The sequence below is a fragment of the Neltuma alba genome, unplaced genomic scaffold (genome assembly GCF_004799145.2).
Source record: "Neltuma alba isolate B1F8T4 unplaced genomic scaffold, ASM479914v2 tig00011736_pilon, whole genome shotgun sequence".
In the NCBI taxonomy this organism is placed as follows: domain Eukaryota; kingdom Viridiplantae; phylum Streptophyta; class Magnoliopsida; order Fabales; family Fabaceae; genus Neltuma; species Neltuma alba.
The window spans coordinates 1-27,578 of record NW_021636364.1 but is presented as its reverse complement, the minus strand read 5'-3'; the positions used below and the strand labels follow the sequence as shown (position 1 = coordinate 27,578).

The following is a 27,578-nucleotide window of genomic DNA, read 5'->3' as shown; positions in this document are numbered from 1 at the left end:
AGATTTTTCCATGCTTTTTTAACAGTCACCTCACATGTTTTTTTCCTTTGGCTCCTAACAATATTCTCCAATTAGCTCCGAGAGAATCTGACCTATAAAATTTTACTTTCGTTCAAGGTATAACCTTTCTAATTAATTCTGCTCTAGTTGCCTGAGCATTCTTGTTATCTAATTTATAGAACCCAGTGCTCAGATCTCAGCTCTCTCCCCATTTGCAATTCACTGTTCAGAACTTCTACTGTAATTTCAACCCAAAACAAAATTGCACTAAAATGATCAAATATTTTATATTTCATTTTGTTCCCATTTTATCCGGGATGCCACCAAACGGACTGTATTTCATTTTGTGAATTGAGCCAATTTGTTAAATGCAATACCTTGAACGCAAAACAAGAGATGTACCAGATAAGGCGGAAAATATGATACATGTGAATCCAGCTAAGGTAAACAAGTACGTTCATGTTCGTGTGGACACAAGTGATGGTGAATTTACACCATCAAGTTCGTTATCAGAAAGCCAGAGTTGTTGAATATATCATAGACATGTCCGAAATAGGGCCAAAACCCTGTCTGGCCCAGAAATAAATTGAAGGATAACACATGCAAGGATAACGTTAGTTTGGAAACATTTTCTACCTCAAAATGAGATTTTTTTTGGGGGGGGGGGGTCCTGCGGTTGTCCGTAAACGCCAGCGGAATAAAGCTTGCTTGATATAACTTCCAAGAGCAGTAGATAAACCTTATACACAACAGAAAAAGATGCGTGGAATCATGACCCCGAAGGGAATTAACATATGTTTTATCAAGCCCATTTTAGTCAATATGCCTTTTGGTAAGACAACTCTGTTCCCACATTTCCAAGTACGTTCTTAAAAAAAAAAAAAATTGTGTTGAATTTCAAATCAAGGATGAGGCATCAATAATTGAAAGCAACCCTACTCCTACAAAGGAATATATAAACCTTTTTGAAATTTCAGGAGGAATATATTTCCTCTTGCCTGTGGAACTTCCTAGGGTTAGGCGGTCTGTCATCATTACAAGGGCAATGATTTTTTGTTTCCTGGCAAAATACACGCAGGGGCCCTGGGCTGAATTGCTATGTCATTATCAATCACATCTCTTCCAAACGGTGAACCCTGTAGTGTGCCTATGGATTGTCTTTTAACATTCAAACTTTTATGGGTAAATAGATGGCTTTTATTTTAGACATGTTCAGGCCGTTATTTAGTATCTTACAGGTTCAGAGCTTCTTTAATAGCACCGTCAGACTAGAATTTTCCTCTTTTCAACCATTTCAGAGGGTCTACCCTCATGTTTTCTTGCTTGTGCACTAGTACAAGGAACAGTTAATATACTTGTGTTGTTACCTTCTAGGCAGATCTTACAGGCTATTGCTAATGCATGATCAATCTGAACCTCGACTGTAAGGTTCCTTCAATTTTTTGGCCATGCTGCAATAAGTTTTTATAGGGTTTTGCATGCACAAATTGTGTTTTTAACTGGGTGCATTTTCTCCCATTTTTCCGAAAGGTTGGTGCTTTTAGCACCAGTTATGTAATTGGAGACCTTTTACAGACAAAAAAAATATTGGGAGAGCTCAAGGATTACCACTTGTGCTTGCTGTACATATATTGAGTATGGTGTTTTAAATCACTGGAATCTTCCCAGGCCTTTTTTTTTTTGGGGGGGGGGTTGATTTCAACATGTTTTGCGCGGAAGATGATGCCCTTTTTTCTTTTAAATATTTGGGAGTTCAAATTAGACTTAAATAGTTCAGGAGGGATACACACCGGCTGCATTCCACTAATCCAAGAAGATCTGCGCACAAAAATGATTGGAAATAATTCAATAGCAAAAGTTTATTAATTACCCAAAAGTGTTCTTTAACAGATGATTAGACATAACAGAATACAAGAGCACGAAGTCTCTGCCTCACCGACCGAAGAACAAGCAGACAGCTTCTAGCTGGGATATTTGACTGAAAGGAGGCAGTTTGATCAGCTTGATGTTGACTCTTGTTTGTGGATAATTTCAAATGATCTTGTCGAGGACGGTGTTGGGAAACCCTGCAATTTGACATTTTGGATCAAACCTCGGAAAAATCCATGTTTTGTTAGGGAAACTTCAAGCTTTTGCTCTTCTGATGCATTCTGTTGCATAACTAACTTATGATTTCTATTTGAACTTTTATCAAGCAGCTGGAGTGAGAGAGCAAGAGAAAGGTTGTAGGCGAAGGAAGAACATACGTGGATCGTGATTCTTGAATCCTGTTGTCTCCTCAGCAATTACATTCGCAGCAGCAATATTCGACGGTGTATTTGGCAATTGACATGGAATTTTGTTGGATTGCTCAAAGGAACACTTGCTTCCTTCAATTATGCATGAGGTCTGGATTCTCTGTAACAGGCCCTCCATTCTTTTGTCTTGCAACGAAGCGGGAGTGTTTGGCAACCTTTAAAAGTGTTTCTAAGAATTATTTTCTGTAAAACGAGATAAATTTTTCACATATTTATTTTATAAATAGTAAAAAAACTTTTAAAATCATAATTTGGTTTTCATCTAAATATCCCTATAATCATAGGTGCTCAACAATAAAAGTGGTTTTAGTAGTAGTATCAGTAACATAACTAATAACGATAACAACTGTTGGCGGGAATGTTTCTCTGAGAAGTACAAGAAGAAAAGATGAAGAAGAAAGTGGTACGTAATGTGTTCAAGGTGTGTACAATACTTTCCTTTAGGTTTAATTTGCCCCTTATCTATTTTCATCTTTTAGGGTGCAAGTTGAGTTGACTGGCAAATTTCTTTCAGGGGACAATAAAGACCCTTGTATATGGATTACACTTTCAAATTCAAGCAAAGACAACAATAACTTTTATAAAGTGATAATTTAATTCTATATCTGCGTGTACTCAAAAACCAAAACAATAAGTTTGATTTTAGTGTTTGTGTTGTGTTGTGCTGTATATTTCCCAGATGAAGTGAAGGTGAAGGATTTATATACACCATGAAATGATGTTTTGAAGAGACACATTTTGAAATAAAACCTTATTAAATAAAAAGTCACAACTATATGTTGGTTCATGAACCAATATAATTTAAATAAATACAATGAATTTGGTATGTAGGTTTATTTAATGTTTTAACTTCTTACATGACTTTTTGTTAAATACAATGTATTTAATATGTAGGGTTATTTAATATTTTAACTTCTTATATAACCCTTCATATAAATATATTAATTTATGTGAAAACACAACTCTTCAAATAAATTTATTAATTTATATGAAAATATAACCCCTCATATAAATTTATTAATCTAATAAATTTATATAAGAACATGATTTTTCAAAAACACATCTCTTCATTTTAAAAATATTCCAATAACAACTACTAGAAACAGCATGATAACAAATTAGATTAATGGGCATAACAACGGAAAGGCCAACATTTATACGATCAACATGGCTTGTTTCAACATCCTGGAAAACCACTCTAAAAATAACATTTCCCATACCTGGCCTGGGCTTCTCTTCAAAGTTATGAATTAGGTTTTTTTTTTTTTTTACCTATCCATGCTCTTTACTGTTGAGAATGTTATGTGCAGTCCGCCGTGTGTGAAATATGACTTTAGTAAATATCACCCAAAATTTTGCAGATATTGCCCCCAGCTCTTATTTAGTTGTCACAGTAATAGGAGAGTATGATTGGGAATTGAAAGTAGAATAGTAAAGGTAATAACTGTTTTTTTCCCTGAAAATTGTGATAAGCAAATTTCACGCCATATTTCACGATTTGTATGTTTAGATAAAATAATTTGATATAAGAAGCTGGGTAGATATTAAAACAAATAAAAAAAAAATACAATCATGATATTAACTCGAGTCACTATGAGTGACATTTTGCCCTCTGTATATATCCCTAGAAAAAGTAGTCTCTCTCCCTCTGTTGATGGAAGATATTCCTGATTCCATAACCAAAAAAAATATGTTACCATATTGTTCATGCAGATAGATATGCGTTCAGTTCACAAAAAAAAAAAATGCAGATAGATTTGTGTTTAATTTGACGAGTATATGAAATTTCATGTAGCAAAGTGGAAGATAATTTGATGAATAAGTTTCAATTAATGAACTTATAAAAAATTAACATTATATCTGGTTGTAAATATAAGACCTATCTTGTAATATAAATTGCAATATAATTGTACAAAGTAAATCTTATGTTTAGAACCGGAAATAGAATCAATTAAAAAGGTGTTTAGATTGAAACCAAATCATAATTTTAAAAATGTTTTTATAATATATAGAGGAGTTTGCGTCGTATTACGAAAAAAATACTTTCTAAGTTTGAAAGATTACAAATATATGCCAATAGACTAACATTATTTCTTATCCATAAAAACGATTAAAATGCCACTTTAACCAACAATCTTGAAAGGTTACAGCGTGACCAACCACTTCACTAATGATAATATCGATAATTAGTTAAAAATATTTTTTTTGTTTAATAATACTACGTTCAGTCATTAATATAAGAGCTAATTGACTAATTTGAACATATTAAGAAATTTTGTTAAGTTAGTTATTTGTAATAAATATGTGTTGTCTTTTCTAGATTACCTTTACTAATCATGCACATTAGTTAAAATTATTGTTTGATAGAATCTTTAATATATATAACTATTACAAGGAATACTTAAAAAAAAAAAAGGATTAGGGTCTTATGTTTAAAATCAAATTAAATGTCAAATTAATTCTCATACATAAAGACCGGGATGTAGTATCTTATTAAAATATTAATATTTTACTTTTTAATAACTTAAGTTTTAATGTTATTTACAAATCTTCAGACGTACTTATAAGTGAACTTTTGAAATTTATAAATCTTCCACGAACTTTTTTTTTTTTTTGCCATTTAAATCTTCCAGAAACTTACAACTTAGATAATGTTTTTATTATTTACAAATTAATGTATGATAATTTATAAATATTTTTTTCAAAATTTATAAGCTTCCTATTAAAAATTACAGCTCACTGGTGTGTTAAAAATTTATATTTGAATGTATCTTATAAGTTGTAAATAAAATTAGTGTAATAAATTATAAATTTCCTCCTTCAGATATTCACATCTCAACCTGTGTATTGAGATTTTCATAAATAAGTGTATTTTTTTTTACCCCAGTCGAGATATAAATGAAAGGGTTAATATAATTTTTGATCCCTTAAATTTTAATCTATAGGTTCCGGTCCTTCTAGAAGCAAAATGGTCCGCGTTTTTATTAGGTTATAATGACCAATATTTTAAATGAAAAAAATTTAAGGAACCAAAACTAAAATAAAAATAAACTTGAGAAACCAAAATTTGTATTAACTTTAAATTAAAATGGTACGATGAATTATAATTTTTCTTCCAGAATTTATAAGCAATTCTTTAGAAATTTACGACTAATGTAAATTCACCTGTAAATTATAAATTATAGACACATTATTTTAAGTGTTGTAAATTTTTGGAGGATTTATCAACTTGTAAATTGTGTATGAAATACAAGCTCCGGTTTTAATTATAAGAACTAGTTGACTAATTTGAAGAGATTAAAAAAAATAAGATAAATTGGTTATTTGTAATAAATATGTGTTGTCTTTCTTAAAATATCTTTCTTAATCAAATGTATTGGCTAGGATTATTATTATTAGAAGGATTACTTTGAAAAAAATACATAAAGATGAGAAAAGAGTAGATTGAGGTTTTATATTTAGAACCAAACTAAAAATCAAACGAGATATTATATTAAGAATCGGAGGTGGTATATAGATAATACTATTTAAATTATTAGATATTCAAAGATATATAATTTTTTTTTTGGCCAACGATATTTAAAAGCTTTTACAGTTATATACATGTGTACATGTTTATGCGGAACGCAGATAACATACATAGTGCGCTTTCGTTCTTACAAAACCTAATTCTGCCTCCCTATCCAAACTCCATTTAACCCTACTCGCACCGAAGTCGAATCCCGGTGAGTTTGAAAAGCAGCTACACTCAATACTTAATCGCCCTGGCCTGTACATTCATTCTCTATCTTCTTTCTTTCTATTCATGTAAATTTTATTTGATTTGAGTTCATTCTAGGGTTTCTACTTTCTCCTACATATGTGGTTTTTATGGGCATCTTTCGTGTTCGAACCCCCCCCCCCCCAAATCGCTTACTTCTTTTTTTTCGCGAATCAAGATTTGGGGTCATTGTGAGCCACTATTCGGAGTTGCATTCATTCGCAGTTTGCAAAATTGCGGCGAGAATTTTAGGTTTAATGCTTTTATTTTGCTTCACTGTGTTTGGTTTCTCATTAAATCAAACGAAGAACTCCGGTGCTCTTCTTGGATGAATGTTGGGTTCTATTTTTTATTTATTTATTTCCTCTTCCTTTGGTCGAGGCCGGGCGGTCTCTTCTGTAAGATTGAAGAGGGAGATGCTGGGGTTTGTAATTTTAAGTGTCAACAATTATTTTAGTCATTTTACTCGTCACGGTTTTGAATTCATTGTAAACTTGTGAAAATTTGGGTTCTTAGAAATGTCGAACGAATTTGTTTGCTATTCATCATCATCACGAAGAGTTGAATAAGCAATTATCCTAACATTCTTCAAGTTCTTTGTTGTTATTATTTTCTGCTTAAATTTATTTTGTACTAACCATTTGTTTTACATTACTGAATTGACAGCAATTATAGTTGGAATGTCTGGGGAAGGCTTTGACGGACAGGATGCGGGCTATGTGCCTGAGAGCCCCAATTTTCCACAAAATCATTCTGATGACCATGATACAGGAGGGATTGATAATACCGGGTTTGCTGAACAAGAGTCTGTAGAACATGATGCAGGCAATGTAGTTGAGGAATACAATCCTCCAGAAAATCATTTGGATGGAATTGATGCTGGAGATTTGCCCAAAAGTTCTGAATCTCCACAAAAGCATATTCTAGAACATCATGAAGCAGGAGATATGCCTGAGAGTTTTGATTCTCAGAAGCAGGAACACGACTTAGATTCAAAAGGAACGGAAATAAAACGGTGGCCAGGGTGGCCAGGAGAAAATGTATTTAGAATGCTGGTTCCCGTTCAGAAGGTTGGCAGCATTATTGGCCGCAAGGGGGAATTTATTAAGAAAATTACTGAAGAGACAAAAGCTCGTATTAAAATACTTGATGGTCCCCCTGGAACCTCAGAAAGAGCTGTGAGTCAACAGTTTGCCCTCTCTACTTTTATCTTGTGAGGAATAAATTTGCATGTATTTCCCGTTGATGCCAAATGTGTGCGTTGTGTATGTTGATGCCTGTGGATTTTTAGAAAGTCTTATGATATATCTGTTTCAGAACTTGGTTGTATCCGGTGCTTTATTTTTGGCGTGAATGATATGTCTAAAGAATTAGTTGTTGATAGAGCTCAATGGTGTTGTGTGATTCATGTAGCTCACCTTACTTAGTGGGATAAGACTTGTTTCTGGTGTTCTATTTTTGGTGCAATCATGCCTTAATCATTTTTCCCTATCACTTACGTCGTTCCCTTTCTTTCATTTTGCTTTTTAATTATGTGCAATTATGTGCTGTAAAACTGATCTTAGTGGTGAAACTCTTGGTATTGCATGGTTTGGAATTTTATATGTTGTGTGTGTTATTCATGATAGTGCCAGAGTGGGAATATAACTAGGTCTTGTCAAGCTATATTTGGGGAAGTGCGTGCTTCACTTCAATATGGAAAACTTGGTCAAATAAACGTCATATAACTCATTTGAAAGTGAAACTTAAGGGGTTCTGATTTATTTGTGATAAAACGTTCACACATATATTAATATTGTTATCAAAGAATTTTACTTAAAAACCAACAGTTGTTGAGGAAGTGAAACCATAAAATAATCAAGCATAACACAAGAAATGATAAATATCATAACAGGCTAATATTTATAAAAAGAGATGTCTTTTGTCCCGATGACCAAAATCGATGTGTGCAGGTGGTCAGCAAATATGAATGACCAAAGTGGCTTCAAACTGAAGTGCCAAAGTTGAAGTTGCAGGGAAACAGCAATGAGCATATACAAGTGCTGAAACGTTGTTTTTGTGTTAAACATTCAGAATAGTTTGTGCAGATTTTGGTAGCAACAGGCTTTCACTTATACCTGGTAACTTCAGAACTTGGTCGACTGGTGTCTTGCCACGCTCCCTGAAAATATTCCCTAGAAACAACTCTTAACATCATTGAAATGGTGAAACAACAACAAAGGGAGGACACAAAAGAGAAGCCAACTGAAATCTGATTAACGTATATTAAGCGGAAACTTTCGGATGGATGCATTAGAATGTGCCAATAAATTATATAAACTTGGAATACATTTAGATTCACTGAATCACAAGAGCGATCCCTTGGAATATCAAATTACTCTTTGAAGATGTAGGATTACTAATGAAATCTAACATTTGGATCATCTAGACCTCTTATGTCTGTCTGAGTACAAATTATTGCTAACAAATTGAGCAAGCAGATTCATGGGTCCAAAGAATTGGGAATAAAGCTAAAGTTATAAAAAAAAAAATTGATTCAAGTGTTATAACTTCGATAAACAATTACGTTCTTGTGATGTTCAAATGAAATAATTGATGAGTGAAATAGATTTAGTAAGTATGATAGATAGTTTGAAAGCAGATCTTTTTTTTTTTTTTGGTATTTTAAAATTATCCACTGGATGCAGTGTTTCTTAATAGTCTCTTTGATGCTTTTAAAAGGTAATGGTATCTGCAAAAGAAGAGCCAGATCGTACCATACCACCCGCTGTGGATGGCTTGTTAAGGGTTCATAAACAAATTGTCAATGTTGACCGTGATCCTGCAGATAGCGCATCTGTTGCTGGGCGCTCAGTTGTTACAAGGCTTCTTGTCGCTGATACTCAAGCAGGAAGCTTGATTGGGAAGCAGGGGTCTACTATAAAATCCATTCAAGATACATCTGGTTGTACCATACGAGTCCTTGGATCAGGTGTGCTTACATGCATTATCTACTGTACAAAGAAACAATGCTTAATTTGGCAATATGTCTTCTTGGTAGTTTCTTTTCATGGGGCTTTTTAGGCTTATCATTTAAACTCTGTCATTCAATCCTTGTGATTGTGTGCAATATTGTTAGGCTTCCATTTGCAAATTTTTCATGTTGCTATTCTTGTTAGGCACTTGAAAGTTGGATATGTGGTTCTTGTGAATAATTCAATTGTTAATTCTGCTTTTGGTAATGTATAAATGTACTTGAGGCATGATTTAGGATGTCCTTTTGTGCATCATGAATATTTAAGGAAAACTTTTACAATTCTAAAATATTTGTTATCACTTTACCTGAAAGATGTTTGATTTGCAACAGAGCACCTGCCAGTTTTTGCTCTGCGAGATGATAGTGTTGTTGAAATACAAGGTGAATCTGCTGGAGTTCACAAAGCAGTTGAACTCATTGCAACTCATCTACGAAAGTTCTTGGTAGACCGAAGCATAGTTGGAGTATTTGAAACACAGGCAAGTGTTATTTTTGGAGCTGAAGTCAATATAACGTGTGAATGGGCATATTAGAAATTTTTGTGGGCAAGTTAAATTGCCCAGTTCATAACTTCTGGAAGTCATTATTCTGATTTAAGCATTTGTGGCTTATCAAATGCATGTTTTAATGCATCTTAATCACATACCAATTTCTTATTATTAAGTTATACTTGGTTTCTCTCCTTTTTTTTTTTTTTTTTTCCCTGTTGCTAATGAGTTATACTTGGCTTTGATTAAGCTGAAACTAGAGATTACATAAAACTCTGATCGCACACTAGTTTGGAGACCCTTTCTATTGAGTGGTCTTGTGTGGTCACAGTGAAGATAATTTCAATGCAATTAATAGCTCAGATCTATTTGTTGGCCTAGTGTTACTTACATGAATATTTTCTTCGAACAGAACAACATAGAAGGTGATAGCTCTAGAAAATGATGGATTCCTCCTTTTCCCCTGCCTAGTACTTAGGAGAGAGGAGGAATTGAATACCTTTCATACGCATGCTGATAAAGGAGGACTGATTCTAACCGCTGAAAACTGACCAATATATGCATGCTGGACTTTATGTCACTCAACGATTGGCCTCCCACATATCTTCGTTTACAAATTTGCTAGTGAAAAGTCTGATCAGGCTTATGTTACAAGGGGTTATAACCTATGTAATTGATGCATGCTTTTGTTTTTGTAAGCTGACATTTGAAAATATGTTCACGTTCAGAAGCCTGGCTTGGTGTTTGAATTTTGGAATCATATTTTAGGTGCTTATTTATTCCATGCTTACTCTCTGTTGAGAACAGAATTGGAAACGAGAACTGGATAGGTTAAGCTATCAATTAATTGGGCTATCAATATAGATTAACATTCGGGAAGGATATCAAGGCTTCTCTATAATTTGTACTTTTTATTGGATTTATCTATTTTTATCTGAGGTGAAGCTATGTCGGGCTTTTTTTGGGGATGCTGTATTCACTCTGTGCAATTGTTTGTCTTCATTTTCAGATGCAATCGCCGGATGTCCGAGCCAACCAGAATGTGCCACCACACCAGCCATGGGGTCCTCCTCCTCAAGGATTTCCAGCTCCTGCAGCTGGTGGACCTCCATTTGCTCCTAACCCTCAATATATGCCACATTCACATCACTACGATAACTATTACCCACCTGCTGATCTGCCTCCTATGGACAAGCACCTTCATCAGGGACCACCTGCTTATGGAAGGGATGCTTCTATGGTGTCGGGTGCGCAGCCACAACAATCTGTTGTGACTAAGGTTTTTTATTATCTATAACTAAGAAGTTTACAGTGTAACATTATTAATTCTGAAACACGTTTGCTTTGTCTTGACTTAATGTATTTTTCCCTTTCTGCCTTGTAGGTTACACAGCATATGCAAATTCCTCTGTCCTATGCAGATGCAGTTATTGGAACATCAGGTGCAAATATCAGCTATATTCGTCGTGCTAGTGGAGCAAGTATTACAATTCAGGAGACAAGGGGTGTGCCAGGGGAGATGACTGTTGAAATAAGCGGGACTGCTTCGCAAATACAGACTGCCCAACAGCTGGTGCAGGTATTTGATTATTTTCAAGGAAAATCATCTCATTCTGCTTGTTTCCTGCTGCTCTTTTCTGTAAATAACAGCATATAAACAGCATATAGGGATTGGTGTTCTGTCTGTTTCGATCAAATATTGTTCTTGGCATTTTGTGGTGTGTGGAGTCTGATACTGGGGTTAACAGTATAGGATTAGTCTAAACAGATACTGTCTGTGTCTGCTGTGATTTTGACTAACATTCTGATGCAAACATTTTGTGGCGTGTTGAGTCTGATACTGGGGTTAACAGTTTAGGATTAGTCTAAACAGATACTGTCTGTGTCTACTGTGATTGTGACTAACATTCTGATGCGAGCTAATGCTGTTCTAATAATACGCATCTTGGGTACGCTAGTAGTACGTACATACACATCTTATGAAGTATTGTAATCGTATCTGGGAAAAGAAAGTACGGGATAGCTGGTAGTTGCTTGGATATGCAGGCACAGTACAGCAGCAGATGGCTTGTATCATCTTATTTCAATTTCAATGCCGTCTGTTGCATTATGTTTGTGTTGGTTCAGCACATTGCGGATATGAAATCATTTGCAATCTTTTATTTATTTATTTATTTTAATGTACAGAACTTCATGGCTGAAGCTGCAAGCACAGCACAAGATCAAATGGGGGGATCAGTTGGGCAAGGCTACAATTCGTATCCCGCAAATGCTCCTGTTTATGCATCCCCACCCTCAAGTGCTGGGGCCCATACAGGGCATGCTCCGGCCGCTGATTATGGGCCGGTATACGGCACCAATTATGGATATTGAGAATGTTGCATTAAATTGTAATTGAGGGGACGCTTCTGTTTTGGTAAACACCGTTGAGTTTTTAACTGTCGAGTGGGGTATCTAATTAAACTTGGGATTCTGTCATATACCCCATAGGTTTATGTTGTATCCATGCATGGTAAATGACACTGCGTAGGATTCAGAAGATGAGATTATTTAGTGGGGTTTTAATTTGGTAATTCTTAATGAGCTTTTCCTGGTTAAAACACCCGTGTTGTTGTGAGGTCGTTTTTGTTTGGGATTTTGGAGCGTAGAGTTGGGAATGACGGGCGTATTGAGGAATCAGGGGAGGAAAACATTGAAGTGCTAGTGTGCTGCGTGTAGTCTGATTTCCCTTCCGTAAATGTTGGAAGAGTACCATTGAAGAACCTCCATTCTGCACAGTAGGCCATCCGATATGTCAAGCAAAATTCCAACGTGAGCGAGCCAAATTTAGTGACCCATATCAGATATCCGATTCAGTTTAGATGAATGTAACGTGTGATCCCAGCCTGATTATGTACTCCCTCGTTATTTTACCTGTTGATTTTTAATTAAAATATTTTCTCTACAAAATTGAATAAAATATTTATCTTACCTGTTGATTTAGTGACCCTCATCTGAAAAATATGTTTAATGGAACATTTACTAATTTTAAAATGTTCTTGCCTCTTTTAGGAGTAATTGGGTAGAATTAAAATTATGATATTAAAAGTGTTTTTATGGTATATAAAATAAATATGTAGGGGAGTTTATTTTGATTTGTGAAAATGTGTTTTTAAAAAGCAGTTTTTGAGCAATCCAAACACTTCTTAGTTTTGTTAGTGATGACTTTATTCTTCCCGATGAACTAGTCGAAGGGTGCTTTTGAAGAGTTACAAAAATTTTAGGAAAAATTAACCTTTTATTCTTTAATTTTTAACTATGGCTTGGAATGATTTAGTTTCTGAATTTTTGATTTGGTTAAAATTCAATCCTTATGGTCTCTGATTTTTTAGAAAATGACGCTTATTTAACTCATAATTCAGTCATCTTTGTTAAGTGCTGATATGACAACTGCCAAGTCACTATATCATCTTCAATCTCCCTCCTGCAACTTAATACATGAAAAGAAAAATCTGCATGTCATGATAACGTTTTTACAAAGTGCTGATATGACACCAGCGACGCAAACCATGAATAAATGACACAAGCAACGAACTCCCCTCTCTCGTGTGTCAATGTATACTGAATGACACACCATATATATGTGACGTGGTCCCACGCAGGGATCAAATGAAAAGTAAGAAGCTGAAGCTGAAGTTGTGATGGGAATTTTGGAATCAAATAGGGAGGGGACGAGGAATGTGGTGATGCTATAAAATGGATGAGGAAAAGGAAGAAAGAAAGAAAACTGTTTTTTTTGGGGGGGGGGGGGGAGGAAGGAAACAATAGTGGAAAAGATGAAGAGGAAGCATTTAGGAGGGTGTGGAGACCAGGTTAGAGTAGGATTCATGTCAGCACCGACACGCTTTTGGTGACCTGATTGAAGAACAAGTTGGTCATTTTTAGATTGTTTTTTCAAGGAAATTAAACTGTCATTGAAAAAAACGGTGGGCATTCTTGCACAGAGGGAGGCTGAAGACGATGAAATGGCACTTAATAAGAGGACTTAGTCATGAGTTGGATTGATAAGGATAAAATTTATAAAAAAAAAGGGGGGGTAAGAATTGAGTTTCAAGTTCAGTAACTAAATAATATCACGTCATAGTTGGGAGACAATCCCAAAATCTTAATTAATTTTTTAATGTAAAAAAATTATTAATAAGATCTTATGAAAGGGATGGAAAAAATATTAAATACTCCTCTGGGGTGTTTAGTGTAAGGTCAAATTAATTAATTTGGGTAGGTTAATAATGTTAGTTAAATTAGTTAATGTAATATTTTTTTTTTGTAAATACTCTAATCATCTTTCTTAATTCACTCGCTCCTTTTCCTTCTTGATTATTTTTAAGAGAATATTAACATAGTTAATTTGAAAAAAATTGATAAATATATGAAATAAGTCTTACATATAAAATTAACATCAACTCTTAAATTAAGTCTTAAGCACTGATGAGCAGCGTATCTAAAACATTCTAGATTTGACCCTATTTGTGGCACCCGTGGAATCCCCTCGTGTAAACAGCACAAACTGTCCATATTAGAGCTATCAATTAGAGCCGGGAAAACAGGTCGAGCCTGTTAGGCCGGCCCGTTTAGGCCCTTTTATTTATTTATTTTTTAAAATTTTTTATATAATTATAATATTATTAATTTTTTACATTGTTAATAATATTTCAAACATTTAGTTATTATTGTCATTTTAAAATTAAATTTTACAGAATGATTTGATTTATTTAGTTTTAGACAATAATTTATCCAATAAAATTTTTAAAAAATGGGTTAATTTGGATTTTAATAATGATTTGACTTATATTATATGCGTTGATATTTTTAAACTATATGTATATATATTTGATAATAGAGTATTTTTATATTTATATACATTGTGATTTTATAATTTGAATTAGAAATTCATGAGTTTCAACAATAATGTTTCTCACATTAAAATAAAATAATAGCTAGATTGTAAAATTTAAACGTAAAATTCTTATAAAGAAAAAAAACTTGATATTTTTGTTACGAAAGAAAAGCATACTTATAAAGAAGAGCAATTAATTATAGTGATGATGAAATTTCAAAAGATTAATGATAGTTTATTTATTGCACAATTACACTATAGATAAAATTTTTAGATGTTGTTATCTTATTAATGAATGTTTTAGATGTTCTTGGATATTGATGGATATTTATATATGATGATATTTTGTATTTGTGACTTAATTTTATTCATATTTATGTATTTTATTAACAATTTCATTGGTTTATTATTGTTTTTTTATAAAAAAATATAAAAAACAACATTTTTCCTTAAACGGGCCAAAAGCCCTTAGGCCGGCCCTAACCCCTGTAGCTTAAGGGCCGGGCCTAATAAATTAGGGTATTTTTTAAATTTCAGTATTGAAAGACCGGCCCTTTTAAGCCCACCAGCCTTAAAAGGCCGGCCCTGATTTCCACCTCTACTATCAATAAAGGCCAGTTTGGTCTTAAAAGGCTAACTCTTGAAAAGCTCGTACCTAAAAAAGGCAGGATTTAAAAGAGCTAGCTCTTTAAAATCTGCAAACTTTAAAATTATCATATTATTAAAACCCGACCCTTAGACATATGGGGTCGAGGCCTAAAAGAGTCGGTCTTTTATGTTATTTTTTAAAATTTAAATTCTTTTCAATTATCTTAAAAATAAAAAAATAACACAATAAAACTTCTAAAAAATTTTATTCCAATTATAATATAAGTAAAATAAACTAATGATGTATAGAGAAAAATAACAAATACTAATGAATTATTATCCAAACTAAAAAAAACCAAATAAAAGAGGAAAAATAGAAAGATAAAAACTAAGCAACTACATATTAACAATATCAGCATAATTATTATCTTCATCTTTATCACCATCATCAAGATCAACAACATTTGATTGTTTTTCACTAGAGATGGGCTCTTCTTCAATGATAAAAATATTAGGGCTTTTGTTTTCATCACCTTTATCTAAAGTAAAGCTATGTAGTAGTTAAGAGTACAAATGAAAGTCTAAACATTTGTTAGAATAAGAGAATTTTAATACTTTGTTAAGATATGTAAACCAATAGTAAATAAAGATTCACTAGCTAGTAGCTACTATAGTGATTGAAATACTAAGAATATCAACTGTCATTCTTGAAAGAATTAGAAATTGATTTTAATTGTCCTTCTACCAATTCAAGACATCTAATTGTTTCCAATTATATGGATTCACTAACGGTTCTTCTAAATAATTTTCTATTTCAAATTTATCCATAAAAAATTAATCCATAATTGTATAAATATCTTGATAATAAAAAAAAATAGGTGGATTTAAAAAGACTGATCTTTTTATTTCTGAACCCTAAAGAGCTAACCCTTCTAAACCCAATTTCCTTTTCAACCTCTTAAAATACAAACCCGACGCTTTACTTAAAAAGGTTTAAAAAGCTGGCCCGTTTTGACAACTCTAGTCCATATCCCTCAATATCCCTCCAATAAAATCTAAACAGCAAACTCATAACATGCAAGGCGAGCGCCCAGCACCTCATGGTACAATTTCAGGTTTGGCTGGTTGTTCCTTGAGTTTCTGAACAAGTTTTCGAGCAACATCACCATAAGCTTCAGATGCCGCAGAATCAGGGGCGGACAGCACTATGGGGTCCCCCTCATCACAAGCTTCTCTAATCTGCACTTCTAGCGGTATCTGGAGTCATTAAAACACCGATGGGAGTTGGTTAACATATGCAGTAGATGGATGTTGAAGGCAATCACTTTAGAACATCAAGAAAAAGATGCCGGTTTTCTTCACTAACCATTTCATATGCAGATATTATATCACAAGATTTAAGCAAAAACCTCCTTTTTTTTTTCTTTTTTTGTAAAAACTAGTGTTATCACGGTGACTGTCATGGCCATGCCTTTGGAGTTCTATAGAGGAAAGCTCCAAGATTGCCATATCATTCTGACATGGCACCCGCCGTTGACAACACTTACAAGAACCTAGAATCCCAAACAGCCTGATGATCTACTTGTGCTTCATGTAGAAATTCCAATTTAATTATAACGTCAAGCAGCTGATGTGAAAGAATCACAAATTCCAGGCAGGAAGGGGTGGTGTCAATACTCCTCTCTCAATTATTTCACAAAAAAAAAAAGAAAGATTAATACAAACTTTGATCTCTTAAATTTGCCTTCATTTTAGTTTTGGCCTCTTAAATTTCAAATCATAGGTTTTGGTTCCTCAAATTTTTATTTATTTATAATATTAGCCTCTATAATCTAATAAAAACTTAAACTATTTTGCCTTTTGAGGGACCAAAACTAAAATGAGAACAAACTTGAAAGACAAAAGATTATATTAACCTAAAATATTATAATTCCATGTCCCAACGTAGAAGTACGTCTGTCAGTTGGTCCACACATGGAAGTTGGCAATTCACTTCTTAAATTGTTTTTGAACTGTCGAAAGATTCGGAGATTAGAAATGGTTATTTGCAGCTTCTATAACCAGGAGAGGCAAAAAAAAAAAAAAAAAAAGAAGCAGGAAATGACCCTCAGATAATTCTTTTTCTTTTTTAAAAAGGAAAACTGTATTACAAAGTAGCCGGCCCGTGTCCAGATACTCGCTACAATGATACCTCGTACAACCATCAACCAAACCATGAATTTGAATCCAAAAAGTAAAATCTGAGAAGTTGAGCGTTTAACATCAACATGATAAACAAGGATCATTAAACACATGAATACTATACTGACCTCACCCAATAATTCTAATCCCATGTCAGCTGCTGTCATACGAGCCCCTCCTTTCCCAAATATGTATGAAGGTTCACCACAATGCGGACACTTAAAGCAGCTCATGTTCTCAACAATTCCCAGAATCTGTGATTACAAAAGAAGATCCATTAAGAAGGATACTCAACACCAAAATCCATTTCCGGCTAATATTTGAAGTCAAGAATGGAAGGGACGGCTTGACAAAGATAGAAACACAAAATTTCACCCTCAACATTTTACATGGAGGAAAAAATAAATGCTTTAAAATAAATTACATTAATGAAAACACATTGCATATATATCCGTCAACAGGGTATATGTTTCTTGTCTTTGTTGCAAAAGTTTTACTGCAACTATAACTTCTGATTAGAAGTCTATACGATTTTATCACATGTCCCCAAAGGGACAAAAAGAAATTTAAATGAAAGCTTATCATGTTAGCACATTGATGGGTACTCAAAAGGGTGGTGTACAGTGGATGGATGTACAGAAAAATGCAATATCAAGTTGACTGAGCCCATAGATTTTTTTATTTTTTCTGTACATCCTTGCACTGTCCACCACCCAATTCATGCATATTCAGTGCCCATATATTCTGGCTCAAACTCGTCAATACGACTATATCAATGTAAGTACATTTTAAGAATAAGTACGCCAAAGATGACCATACAGGAACATGAACTTTATTAAACATATTCACTCCTCTCCTAGCATCCATTAATGCAACATCTTGAGGAGTTGAAACAATCACTGCACCTGCAATAGAAGCAGCTATGCAATTAACAACCAAAGATTTTTTCCCTTCTAATGTAAACTATACAAGAATGGAGTATATGAGCCACTAAAAAGAAACATCTCAAAATAACGAGATTTTTGTTTGTTTGTGCATGCTTACACGTTAAAAACTTTATATGACTAAACTTGGAAACAGCAAGTCATGGTAATTGTAAAAAGCCCTTTCAGTTTCACTGTTGGGGCTTTGGTAAACAAGCCATTTAACCTTCAGCATTACCCAATACCCACAAGTTCTCTTCAATTTTGATAAATGTCTCAATGCGTTTTTAGGTTTGAACTTTTTCACTAAGGTCCCATTTATTGATAGAAAAGAAGGAAATGAAAAAGTAAGTAAAATGTCTATTACTATCAGTATCTACTTATATTTTTTAACAAAAGGGTACAAGAGCCATTTTTAGCAAGAGAAGTAGTTAAGATGAATATAATAAGAAAAACAAAAAAAAAAATAATATCGTATAATTGGCTATTGAAACATTTTGCAAACCACAAAGTTGAAGGGGTTAATTGCCAAAACTGAAAATTGGAATGTGTTTTTTTTTTCCCAAATTCCTTAGTCTATTTGAAGGGAAGGGAATGTCCACATATGATATATTTCAAACATCAGATGGACAAGAACCACATAGAGATTATGAAGTAAAAGGTCAAATAACAACCCCCCCCCCCCCAAAAAAAAAAAAAACACACACACGCACACACCAAAAAAAAAAAAACAATCCCCCATAACAAAAGCCTTGAGAACTGTCTCCATAAATTCTTAAACTACCAGATAATTGTAGATTCTGTGAGATTGTTATCTGGGTATCACCGGTTCCAGGAGGCATATCCACCACAAGAATATCAAGGCTTCCCCAGTCAACTCCACGTGTCATTTTTTTAAGCGCACTTGCTACCTATTACAACCCAGTAACAAAAGCTAAAACAGTGAAAGGCCGTATGATAACATTAAGATCGAACATATACAGTAGGAATTTGCCAGAACCAAAAACAGATTGAAATAACTAACCCCTCAATCATGAGAGAACTACTATAGACAGAATATCTTTAAAGTGAATCAGATCTCAAACAACGACAATAGAAGCACTAATGTTCGCAATCTCATTCATGAGACATTAAGCATATGCAACAACTCCTGACTTAAGTGCATATACCAAAATATGCATGGAGAAAGACAAATTACATCAGTAACTTCATCATTACCATCTGTTTGCTGATTTAAGTACAAAATTATTGGGTCACCTCCCACTCCCCCTATTTTCTCCCTCGTTCATAAGCAAATTATCAACTTAGCATATGTTGAACTTTTCCACTAAACACTGGACTGGAGAATCAAACGGCTAACATCTCAATTAAAAGAGATTTAAACTATATAGTAAAGCTGCATGATTTCACACTTAAAAAAAACCGAAATAGTCAAAGATTGTAATAATGATTTTTTTTTTTTGGGTATTAGAATGAGCGGATATTTCATATTCTATGCTTTTAACAAGTAACTGGCTGCTTTTAATTAACGTTACACTCATATACATTTAGCAGGAACTTCAGATCTATCATGTCTACCAGATAATATAAAGAAAATAGTTTCTGCTAAAGCATAAAATGGGAAACACTGTTGTGTCAGTCTTAAAAATAAAAATTTCAACATGCATATAAGATCTAAGGTTCACTCTAGTGGCAGACTTAATTTATCTCAGCCCTTCTAAATGTTTTCATTACTTTTGGTTTCAATTAAGTCAGGAACAAAAATATAAATGCATGACAGAAACAAAAATCTACTAGGAAGGAGAACAACGTATCACAGCATAAAATTAAGGCTGAACTACAGTAAAGGGACAGAGAAGAAGAATAGACAAGAAGGTAGAGGCACACCATGGGACCTCTCCATACAATTGGCGCATCTTTCTCCACAAGGAAACCCATTGACATACACTTTATCCCATAGTTTTCAACTGGAATCATTTTCTTTTCTGAAAAGAAGCAAATAGCCGAATAAACACTGAAGTAAACTTATAACACAATTTAAATATGTGCAACGAGTTGGCACTTGGCAATATAATATTGCCATCCACAGAATACATTCTTGAAATCCAAAATGGGAAGGAAACGAGAGAAGTTCAAACATTATTATCACTCTAGTTGTCTCTATCAGTCATAGAAAGCAATTTAAGTTAATGATCTCAATTCTCAAGCGACTATCCCCAGCATTAAGAAGTTCAATGCCTGGACGTTAATTGAGTATCTGTTAGAGTGTTCGCGATGCTTTTTGCTTCAACTTGTATACACTTCTTGGGGAAGTGATACTTTTTTTTTTTTGGGGGGGGGGGTTTGGGGGGATAATAACTTTATCTATTTCCGTTATGCGTTATTGCATGTATACTAGTTATTCAATCATTGCCACGTAGTGTGTTTGCTCAGCTCCCCTTTCGTGTTAAATTATTACTGCGCCCCAAGGAAGATTGATGGTAAGAAAGAAATAGCAAATACCTGGGGTCACTTCTGGTTTTTCATGAATGTTCATCATGGGGGGAACATTTGGACCATATACGTCGGCATCGAGCAAACCAACCTTGAGATTGCACTTACTTGCGAGCGCAACAGCTAAATTCACTGCCCATTAAAACAGCAAATTACTACACTAAACAATGCATAGAAAGGAGAAATTGGCCCTCACAAAAAATTATTAGCATTTTCAAAGTTCAAAAATAAGAATGCTTATAGAACAGAAATAAACTTATAATTTTTGCACGCACCATCCCAGGAAACGAACCAGACCGTTCACAAACAAACTGTTCCATGTATATACATCAGAAGACAAACATAAGAGTGCTGGGACAGAAGTTGAGGAAGCAAAATACCTGAAGTAGTAGTCTTGCCCACCCCACCTTTACCAGAGGCGACAGCAATCGTATCTCTAACTCCATCAATACGCAGATGCTTCGCGTAGCTCCGAACACTTCCAAGCCTCTGCGCACAAATTGAGAATTCAATTTTATACACGGGGAAACACAGCCGTCAAAACCAAAGCCCGCAACGAACAGACAGACGTACCCTGAAGGAACTGATCACCTCCCTCATATATCCCTGCCAAGAAGACAATGAGAGCAGGTCGAGCGAAGTGTGGCGTTAGATTCTCTGGTATATAAAGGAGAAGGAATGGCAAGAAGTCTCCCGTGCGATGTGAAGAAGTGGAGTGAGGGAGGGAGAACAACGGTGGGAAGAGGCACGCGCTTATTTGACCGAAAAAGTTTCGTCCAATCTTTCCTTTTAGGGTGCTCTGATGAATGAAGCCCAATTTGCAAATAGAATGGATCAATGAAAGCCCATTTCTTTAAAGGAAAAAAGGATGGGCCAAGCCCTCTAAGTGGGCTCATTCTTTTGATTTTATATGATATAATATATTAGTAAGGAATAATTTTTAAAAATTTATTACATTAAAAAAATATTTCATTGGAAAAAAATCAGTTCAATTATTTTTTAAAATAATTATTTATTAGAAAATCACTCTTAAAAATTATTATTGAAATATGGTAGCACCAGTGGGCTGGCCCAATTTTAATCCTCCGGAGCCCAATTTTCTTGCTGGCACCAAATGAACGAGGGCCAGGCGGTTTCAACTTCAACGGTCAGTTGATCATAGAGAAGGCGCCGCTAGTAATTCCGCGCCTTATTCTATGTTATACTACTTCAGGTGTTTAATAGTACTCTCATTTATAATACTCCTAGTATAAGGGTCTTGTATTTAAAATCGGAGGAGTATAAACTATAAACTAGATCTTATAATTAGGACTGAAGATAGTATAAGGTCTAATTAATCAATTTAGAAAGATTAAGAAAGTTAGTTGAATTAGTTATTTGTAGTAAATAGATACTCCTCCGGTCTTTATTATAAGACCCAATTTGACTTTTTATTTGGTCCTAATTATAAGATCCAATCCATTTTGTCTCTTATATTTATGCATTTTTTTTCCAAGATAATCCTTTTAATAATGATAGTTTTAGCCAATATACTTAATTAGCAAAGATATTTTAGGAATAACAACACTTATTTATTATAAATAACCAACTTAACTTACTTCCTTAATTTCCTCAAATAAGTCAATTGGGTCTTATAATTAGGACCGGAGGAGTATTATACTATTATTTTTTTTAAATGTTCTTATTAATCATGTGTGTTTAATTTAAAAAGTAATTTCTTAACATGTATAACTTCTATAGAAATTATTTGAGAAAAAATAGATAAATGTTAAGGATATAGTGGATTAGAATCTTATATTTAGGACTAAATTGAAATTCAAACTAACTATTATATTAAATTAAGCACGGGTTAGTAATTTAAATACGTCCGTTCCCGATGAGTTTTGCACCCTTTTTGACAAAATTTTATCCAATCTGATCGTAAATTAGATAAAAGGAAAACAACAGGAGAAATTCATTACCGTGCTGTTTGATCTCAAATTGCCACTTTACCTCTCTTCCTCATCCCCTTCCTCTTTCTCATCCTCAAGCTCCAGAGCAGGTATCGCATTTTCTTCGTTTCTCCATTAACCAAAATCAAATATGGACATAATTGATGTGTTTTTCAATGGATTTTTACATTTGATTTTCGAACAATTTGGATGGACTTGCATTGTGATCAGAATGCACATTACGTTGGATTTTCACCATTGTTACCTTCGTTAACGAACGTTGTTTCTAATTTTGTTAGGCCATAGCATAAAATTTTTATTGTCTGCCGGTCTTTCTTCTAATCATGATCTTCGGAAATCAAGGGGGGGAAAAAAAAAAATCTCTTCCCTTTATGTTTCTTATATCTTTGCCAGAGGACGGGCGTCTCGAATTTATTCCGACTTTGGTTTTGTATTGATAAGTTAGGCCTATGATGTTCTAATTTACTTTTCCATTTAATTTTTGCGCGTGGGGCTATTAAATTTATTGTTACTTGTTAGTATAATAAGGCACTTTATGGCACAGTTGGGTTGGTTTGAATTTATTTTTTGGTTTTGGTCGCATTCACAGTTACACTGGTATTTGGAATGAAAAAGGGTCATAGTTTTTCTTGATCAATTTATCGAACAGCTTTGGTTGTTTCTTTGTCAATTGCCCTGGTTCTTCAAGGAATTTTCCTGATTTCAGTCCACAGCTAACACGTATGGATTCTCTTGAACTTCATAGTCGTTAAATGTGAACATGCAAAAACTGACCGTAGCTCCTGTCTTCTTTCAACGAATTCTCTTTTTTACTTCAATTTTGATGAAACTTCGTTTGATATACTGGACACTGTTTGTTTGGTGTTGTTCTTGGGCCGTCTGAGCTTAGTCTTTATCTTTGTTTTTCAAGAATGGCCTATTATTATATGTAACAACTCGGATTATAATTTCATTGCGTTGGTTCATGTATTGTTTCTCACCTTTTATCCCTGGCTCATTGAAATTTCACATAATCGACTCAGGGTGTAGCATATTGCCCTGTCTTGAGTTATATGGATTAATAGAGCATTAGAGGTAGAGATGGCAGCAGGTAAAATTTCCTTTGTTAAGACACAGGGGGTGTGGGGATTTACTGCTCTTCTCGTATCTGCAGTCTGTGAGTGGTTTTTGATAATACTATTGCTTTTCGATGCCCTGCTGTCGTATCTACTAACAAAGTTTGCAAGTTTCTGTCGATTGCAAGCGCCTTGTATATTGTGCTCTAGGCTTGATTTTGCATTAGGTGGTCAAAAGTCTGAGTTATATCAGACACTACTCTGCAACAATCATATATCAGAAATTACCTCTCTGCTGCCATGCCATATTCACAATAAGGTTGCGGATGGAGTTGGCATGTGTGATGATTGTCTCTTGTCATTCACAGCAAAGACTAAAGCCAATTCAAAAGCTCATAGATTGTTGGTGGGTAAACTGGGTCTGTTTCATGGTGACTGTAGTTTCCAGTGCTCGTTGAAGGATGACTTGTTCTCTGGTTCTTCGGATTCAAGGCCATGTACCTGTTGTGGATCGATAACGTCTCACTTTGTAGGGAAAAACAGTCGTGATTCATTATGTTATTCTGGCTTCGCTGAGTTGAAACTCCATCCTGAGTCAGAGTTTCCATTTTCTGCTGATGATAACAATGTTTCTACTGTAATTCATGAAAACAATGAAGCTGGGAGTGATCCTAAGTGCCAATGTACACCAATAGCATCATCAAAATTTCTTCCAAGTGACTCAAGCACAGCGGAACCAGGAAAGAATAAAGGTAATTGTTGTGTTTCTCCTAATTTCCTCTGTGCTGCACAACCTGAAGCTATTGCTTTGGGTGGTACTCAATCGATTGTTGGGGTGTCACCAGAGGAATGTAGCCTCCTTCTCCTTGTCTGCATATTTTTTTATCCAATATTTATAGAAAAGTTAACATGTACTTTCTGAAATGTTTCCAGCTGTAGATGTGTCTCAAGCAAGTGATAATGGACTTCAATCAATCAGAGATCATGGGGGCAGTTTTATGAAGATTGCTATAAATGCTGAACTGTTCGAAAAAACTGATCTGGTTGTAAGTGACTCTTCTCATACAAGTCTTAGGCACAAGGACAGGGAAGAATTGAAGCTATCATCACACAAATCTTCTCAAGATTCTAGTACCTCACTAGTTATTCCATTAGATGATGCTTATCCCCCAAAGAAAAAAGCTGATGCTGCTAGCTCCAATGGAACTAAGGTACTTCAAAAGTCAGTCTCATTGGATTCTGGTCTTGGATCTATGTCTGGAAGCATTGTCAGTAGAATTGAGGAGGACTCTCTTGTTGATCAATTGAAGAGACAGCTTACGTATGACAAGCAATTTATCAATTCCTTACACAAGGAACTGGAGGAAGAAAGAAATGCTTCTGCTATTGCAGCAAATGAAGCAATGGCTATGATTACAAAGTTACAAGAGGATAAAGCAGCACTCCGAATGGAGGCCCTCCAATATTTGAGAATGATGGAAGAGCAAGCAGAACATGATGCAGTTGCATTGGAGAAAGCTGATGATCTGCTGTCAGAAAAGGAAAAAATGATACAAGATTTGGAAGCAGAGCTAGACTTTTATAGGTTAAACTTGGTAGAAGAACCTATGGATGAGAATATGCATGAGGAAGGTAATCATTTTAATGCGGCAAACATGACATTACAAAATGTTGGCTTACCTCACATCACAAATAGCATTAACTCTTCTTGTAATTCAATACAAGCTCAGAATTCATAGTCAGAAAAGATTCATTTGTCTTTATCTGGCAATATTTGGGGCCTTTGGGCAAATGCGACAGAGAGAATGACGTTTCATTCATTTGGTTTGGCTCCCAATTTTGAAGGATCAGGAGCGTTTCAAGAACAGGCATCTCCAGATCGCACGGAACAAGATAGTAGAGTACAAAAAATGAATAGTAGGCCTTAGCTTTAACCGCTTGTTCCTTCTTTGACCGGTCAGTTTTGAACTGCCCATTGTTCTTTTAACTGAAGAGAATAATGGGTTTTAGTCCCGTTGTGCTGATAAGATGGTGAGTTTCATATTCTAATGTAAGTTCATGTGATGGGAAAGAACTTTCACTGTAAATCCCAAGTCCAAACAGCTTGGCTCCATTGGGTATGGTGGTTATAGGAGGACACTATCCCCAGTTGTCCTAAGTACCCACAGGGAATTGCTGATTGTAACTGTGACAGATACCATCTGATCAAGCCGAAGCATAAAGCATTTACCGAATATGGAAGGAAGTGAGGCACGACTCTGAAGTGGTAAAGTAGTTTTTTTTTTTTTTTTTGGGAACATAGTTTTCTGTTGTGCACTGCCCGAATCAGGATCTTGTGAAACATCTCTAAATGTGTACCATGTAAACATCTTATTGTAGATGTTCAGAGTCAATTTGAACGGTACATATGTAATAATTTTTAATTAAATTTCAATATTATTATCTTAATGAACGCATAATAGAGAACAATAGTAAATGATTTCAAATTGAAAGATATGCTGTCAAAAGAAAATCAACAAATACAAAATGAAAAAAAAGCATCCAAATTAAGCGCAGGCAATTCAAATAGGATATTTATGCATCAGGTACATGGCTCTAAGACTGGGTACCAAGTCTAAATCCGTCCTGCACATGAACAAGAAATTGGAAAGACGGCATTTTGGAGAATGTTTAAGACAAGCTACTTTGCTACGCCTTCAAACTGAGGTCAATAACACTTGTAAGTTGTAAATGGTAACTAATGTAGAGTTTTGGTGAACCCTAAATTAATGGGCACTGAATCTGAAATACACAAGTATCATAGCTCATGCATGCGCCTAGTATTAACGTGATCAAGTACACGGGCGAACCCAGGGACAGGCTCAAATTAGGGGCAACTGTTTTTCAAAAAACTAATTAACAAGAAAAATGAAAAAAGAAAAGAAAAAGGCTATTGTTAAGGACGACGTAGCTAGTGAGAGAACTGGAGCAGACCACCGGAATGACGCAACGCTCGGAGTACAATACAATTTATTCTGCTCTTATTTAAGTAAAATCTTTCCGATCATCAAGCTGATGCTGATCTATACATATATATATATGTCTGTGTGTGTGTGTGTGTGAGCATCATTGGTCACTTTTATTGTGATGTAGATCGTTAGTTTCTTCCAGTTTTGTTGTGCAAAAATTGACGGACATCAGTTGTTACTTGCTTTGAAATCAAAGGTTAACAGGATGAGGAGCATCATTCTGCAGAGTTGGAAGACTCTCCCTCTTCCTTTTTTTTTGGGGTAATTTGATATGAAGTACTAAGCTTTAATCTTAAGATTTGTGATAATATAAAAAAGTATAAACGTGCATATATCATCTTCTGTTTCTCTATGTAATTCAGCAATGCCCCAGACCCCTGTCCTTATGGCAAAGACGATTATCTGCAAGAAAACTCTACAGTGAAACAAAATGCTGTCATTTTGGGTTTCAATTTTACAAGTTGGCAACCCTGATTCGTCCCACTTACGGACTTCAATATATTCTTGTTACTAACTTCACTTTGTACTTAAACTCTTTTTAGTGTTAAGTTATACCTAATCCACCCTTGATGGATTGGGGCCCAAGCCCAGTACAAATGAGTTTCCTATGTGAATAACGAAATACATGGATCTAGAGAGTGAGTATTGCCTCCATGGCTTAAAATTTAAATCCTTTTAACTACTCATGCTTGAAATATGGGATACAAAGAACTAATAAATTACTCCCTATAACTTCTCCCTTGGTTGACATCACCTCTCTCCCATCCGGCGAAGTTGATGGTTAACCCGCGGTTATGTGATTCTACATCACCCAGAACATACCAAATAAGTGAATAACTGTTGGATTTCAAGTCCACTCCGAAACTTCCATCTAATTTAGAGTTATTGAAATCTTTATTTTATTTTCACCAAGCCATACACTTGCTGATATCAATCAGAGC

The 27,578-nt window shown here is 34.6% G+C and overlaps 3 protein-coding genes across 4 annotated transcripts; 2 read left to right on the top strand and 1 right to left on the bottom strand.

Moving 5' to 3' along the window:
• The first annotated feature begins 5,919 nt into the window (after positions 1-5,919).
• Positions 5,920-12,510, top strand: LOC114717429 (flowering locus K homology domain). Of its 2 annotated transcripts, none has more exons than XM_028902554.1 (7): positions 5,920-6,022; positions 6,724-7,235; positions 8,779-9,028; positions 9,404-9,552; positions 10,571-10,840; positions 10,946-11,140; positions 11,749-12,510. In XM_028902554.1, exons 2-7 carry the CDS (start codon positions 6,738-6,740, stop codon positions 11,932-11,934), a joined length of 1,548 nt encoding a protein of 515 aa, XP_028758387.1. In that variant the 5' UTR covers positions 5,920-6,022; positions 6,724-6,737; the 3' UTR covers positions 11,935-12,510. The 2 variants fall into 2 exon arrangements, with proteins under 2 accessions (XP_028758387.1, XP_028758386.1); XM_028902553.1 differs by lacking the exon at positions 5,920-6,022 and adding an exon at positions 6,153-6,309.
• Positions 12,511-15,904: 3,394 nt separating this feature from the next.
• On the bottom strand, positions 15,905-21,314 carry LOC114717428 (iron-sulfur protein NUBPL). Its single transcript, XM_028902552.1, has 8 exons — positions 21,196-21,314; positions 21,003-21,111; positions 20,632-20,754; positions 20,017-20,114; positions 18,914-19,040; positions 18,026-18,111; positions 17,335-17,460; positions 15,905-16,282 (listed from the first exon to the last, which is right to left on the bottom strand). The coding sequence occupies exons 1-8, from the start codon at positions 21,220-21,222 to the stop codon at positions 16,124-16,126; spliced, it is 855 nt and encodes a 284-aa protein (XP_028758385.1). The 5' UTR covers positions 21,223-21,314; the 3' UTR covers positions 15,905-16,123.
• Positions 21,315-23,620: 2,306 nt separating this feature from the next.
• On the top strand, positions 23,621-25,998 carry LOC114717434 (myosin-binding protein 1-like). The gene is made up of 2 exons (XM_028902560.1): positions 23,621-24,381; positions 24,563-25,998. Exons 1-2 carry the CDS (start codon positions 23,655-23,657, stop codon positions 25,366-25,368), a joined length of 1,533 nt encoding a protein of 510 aa, XP_028758393.1. The 5' UTR covers positions 23,621-23,654; the 3' UTR covers positions 25,369-25,998.
• Positions 25,999-27,578: the final 1,580 nt, after the last annotated feature.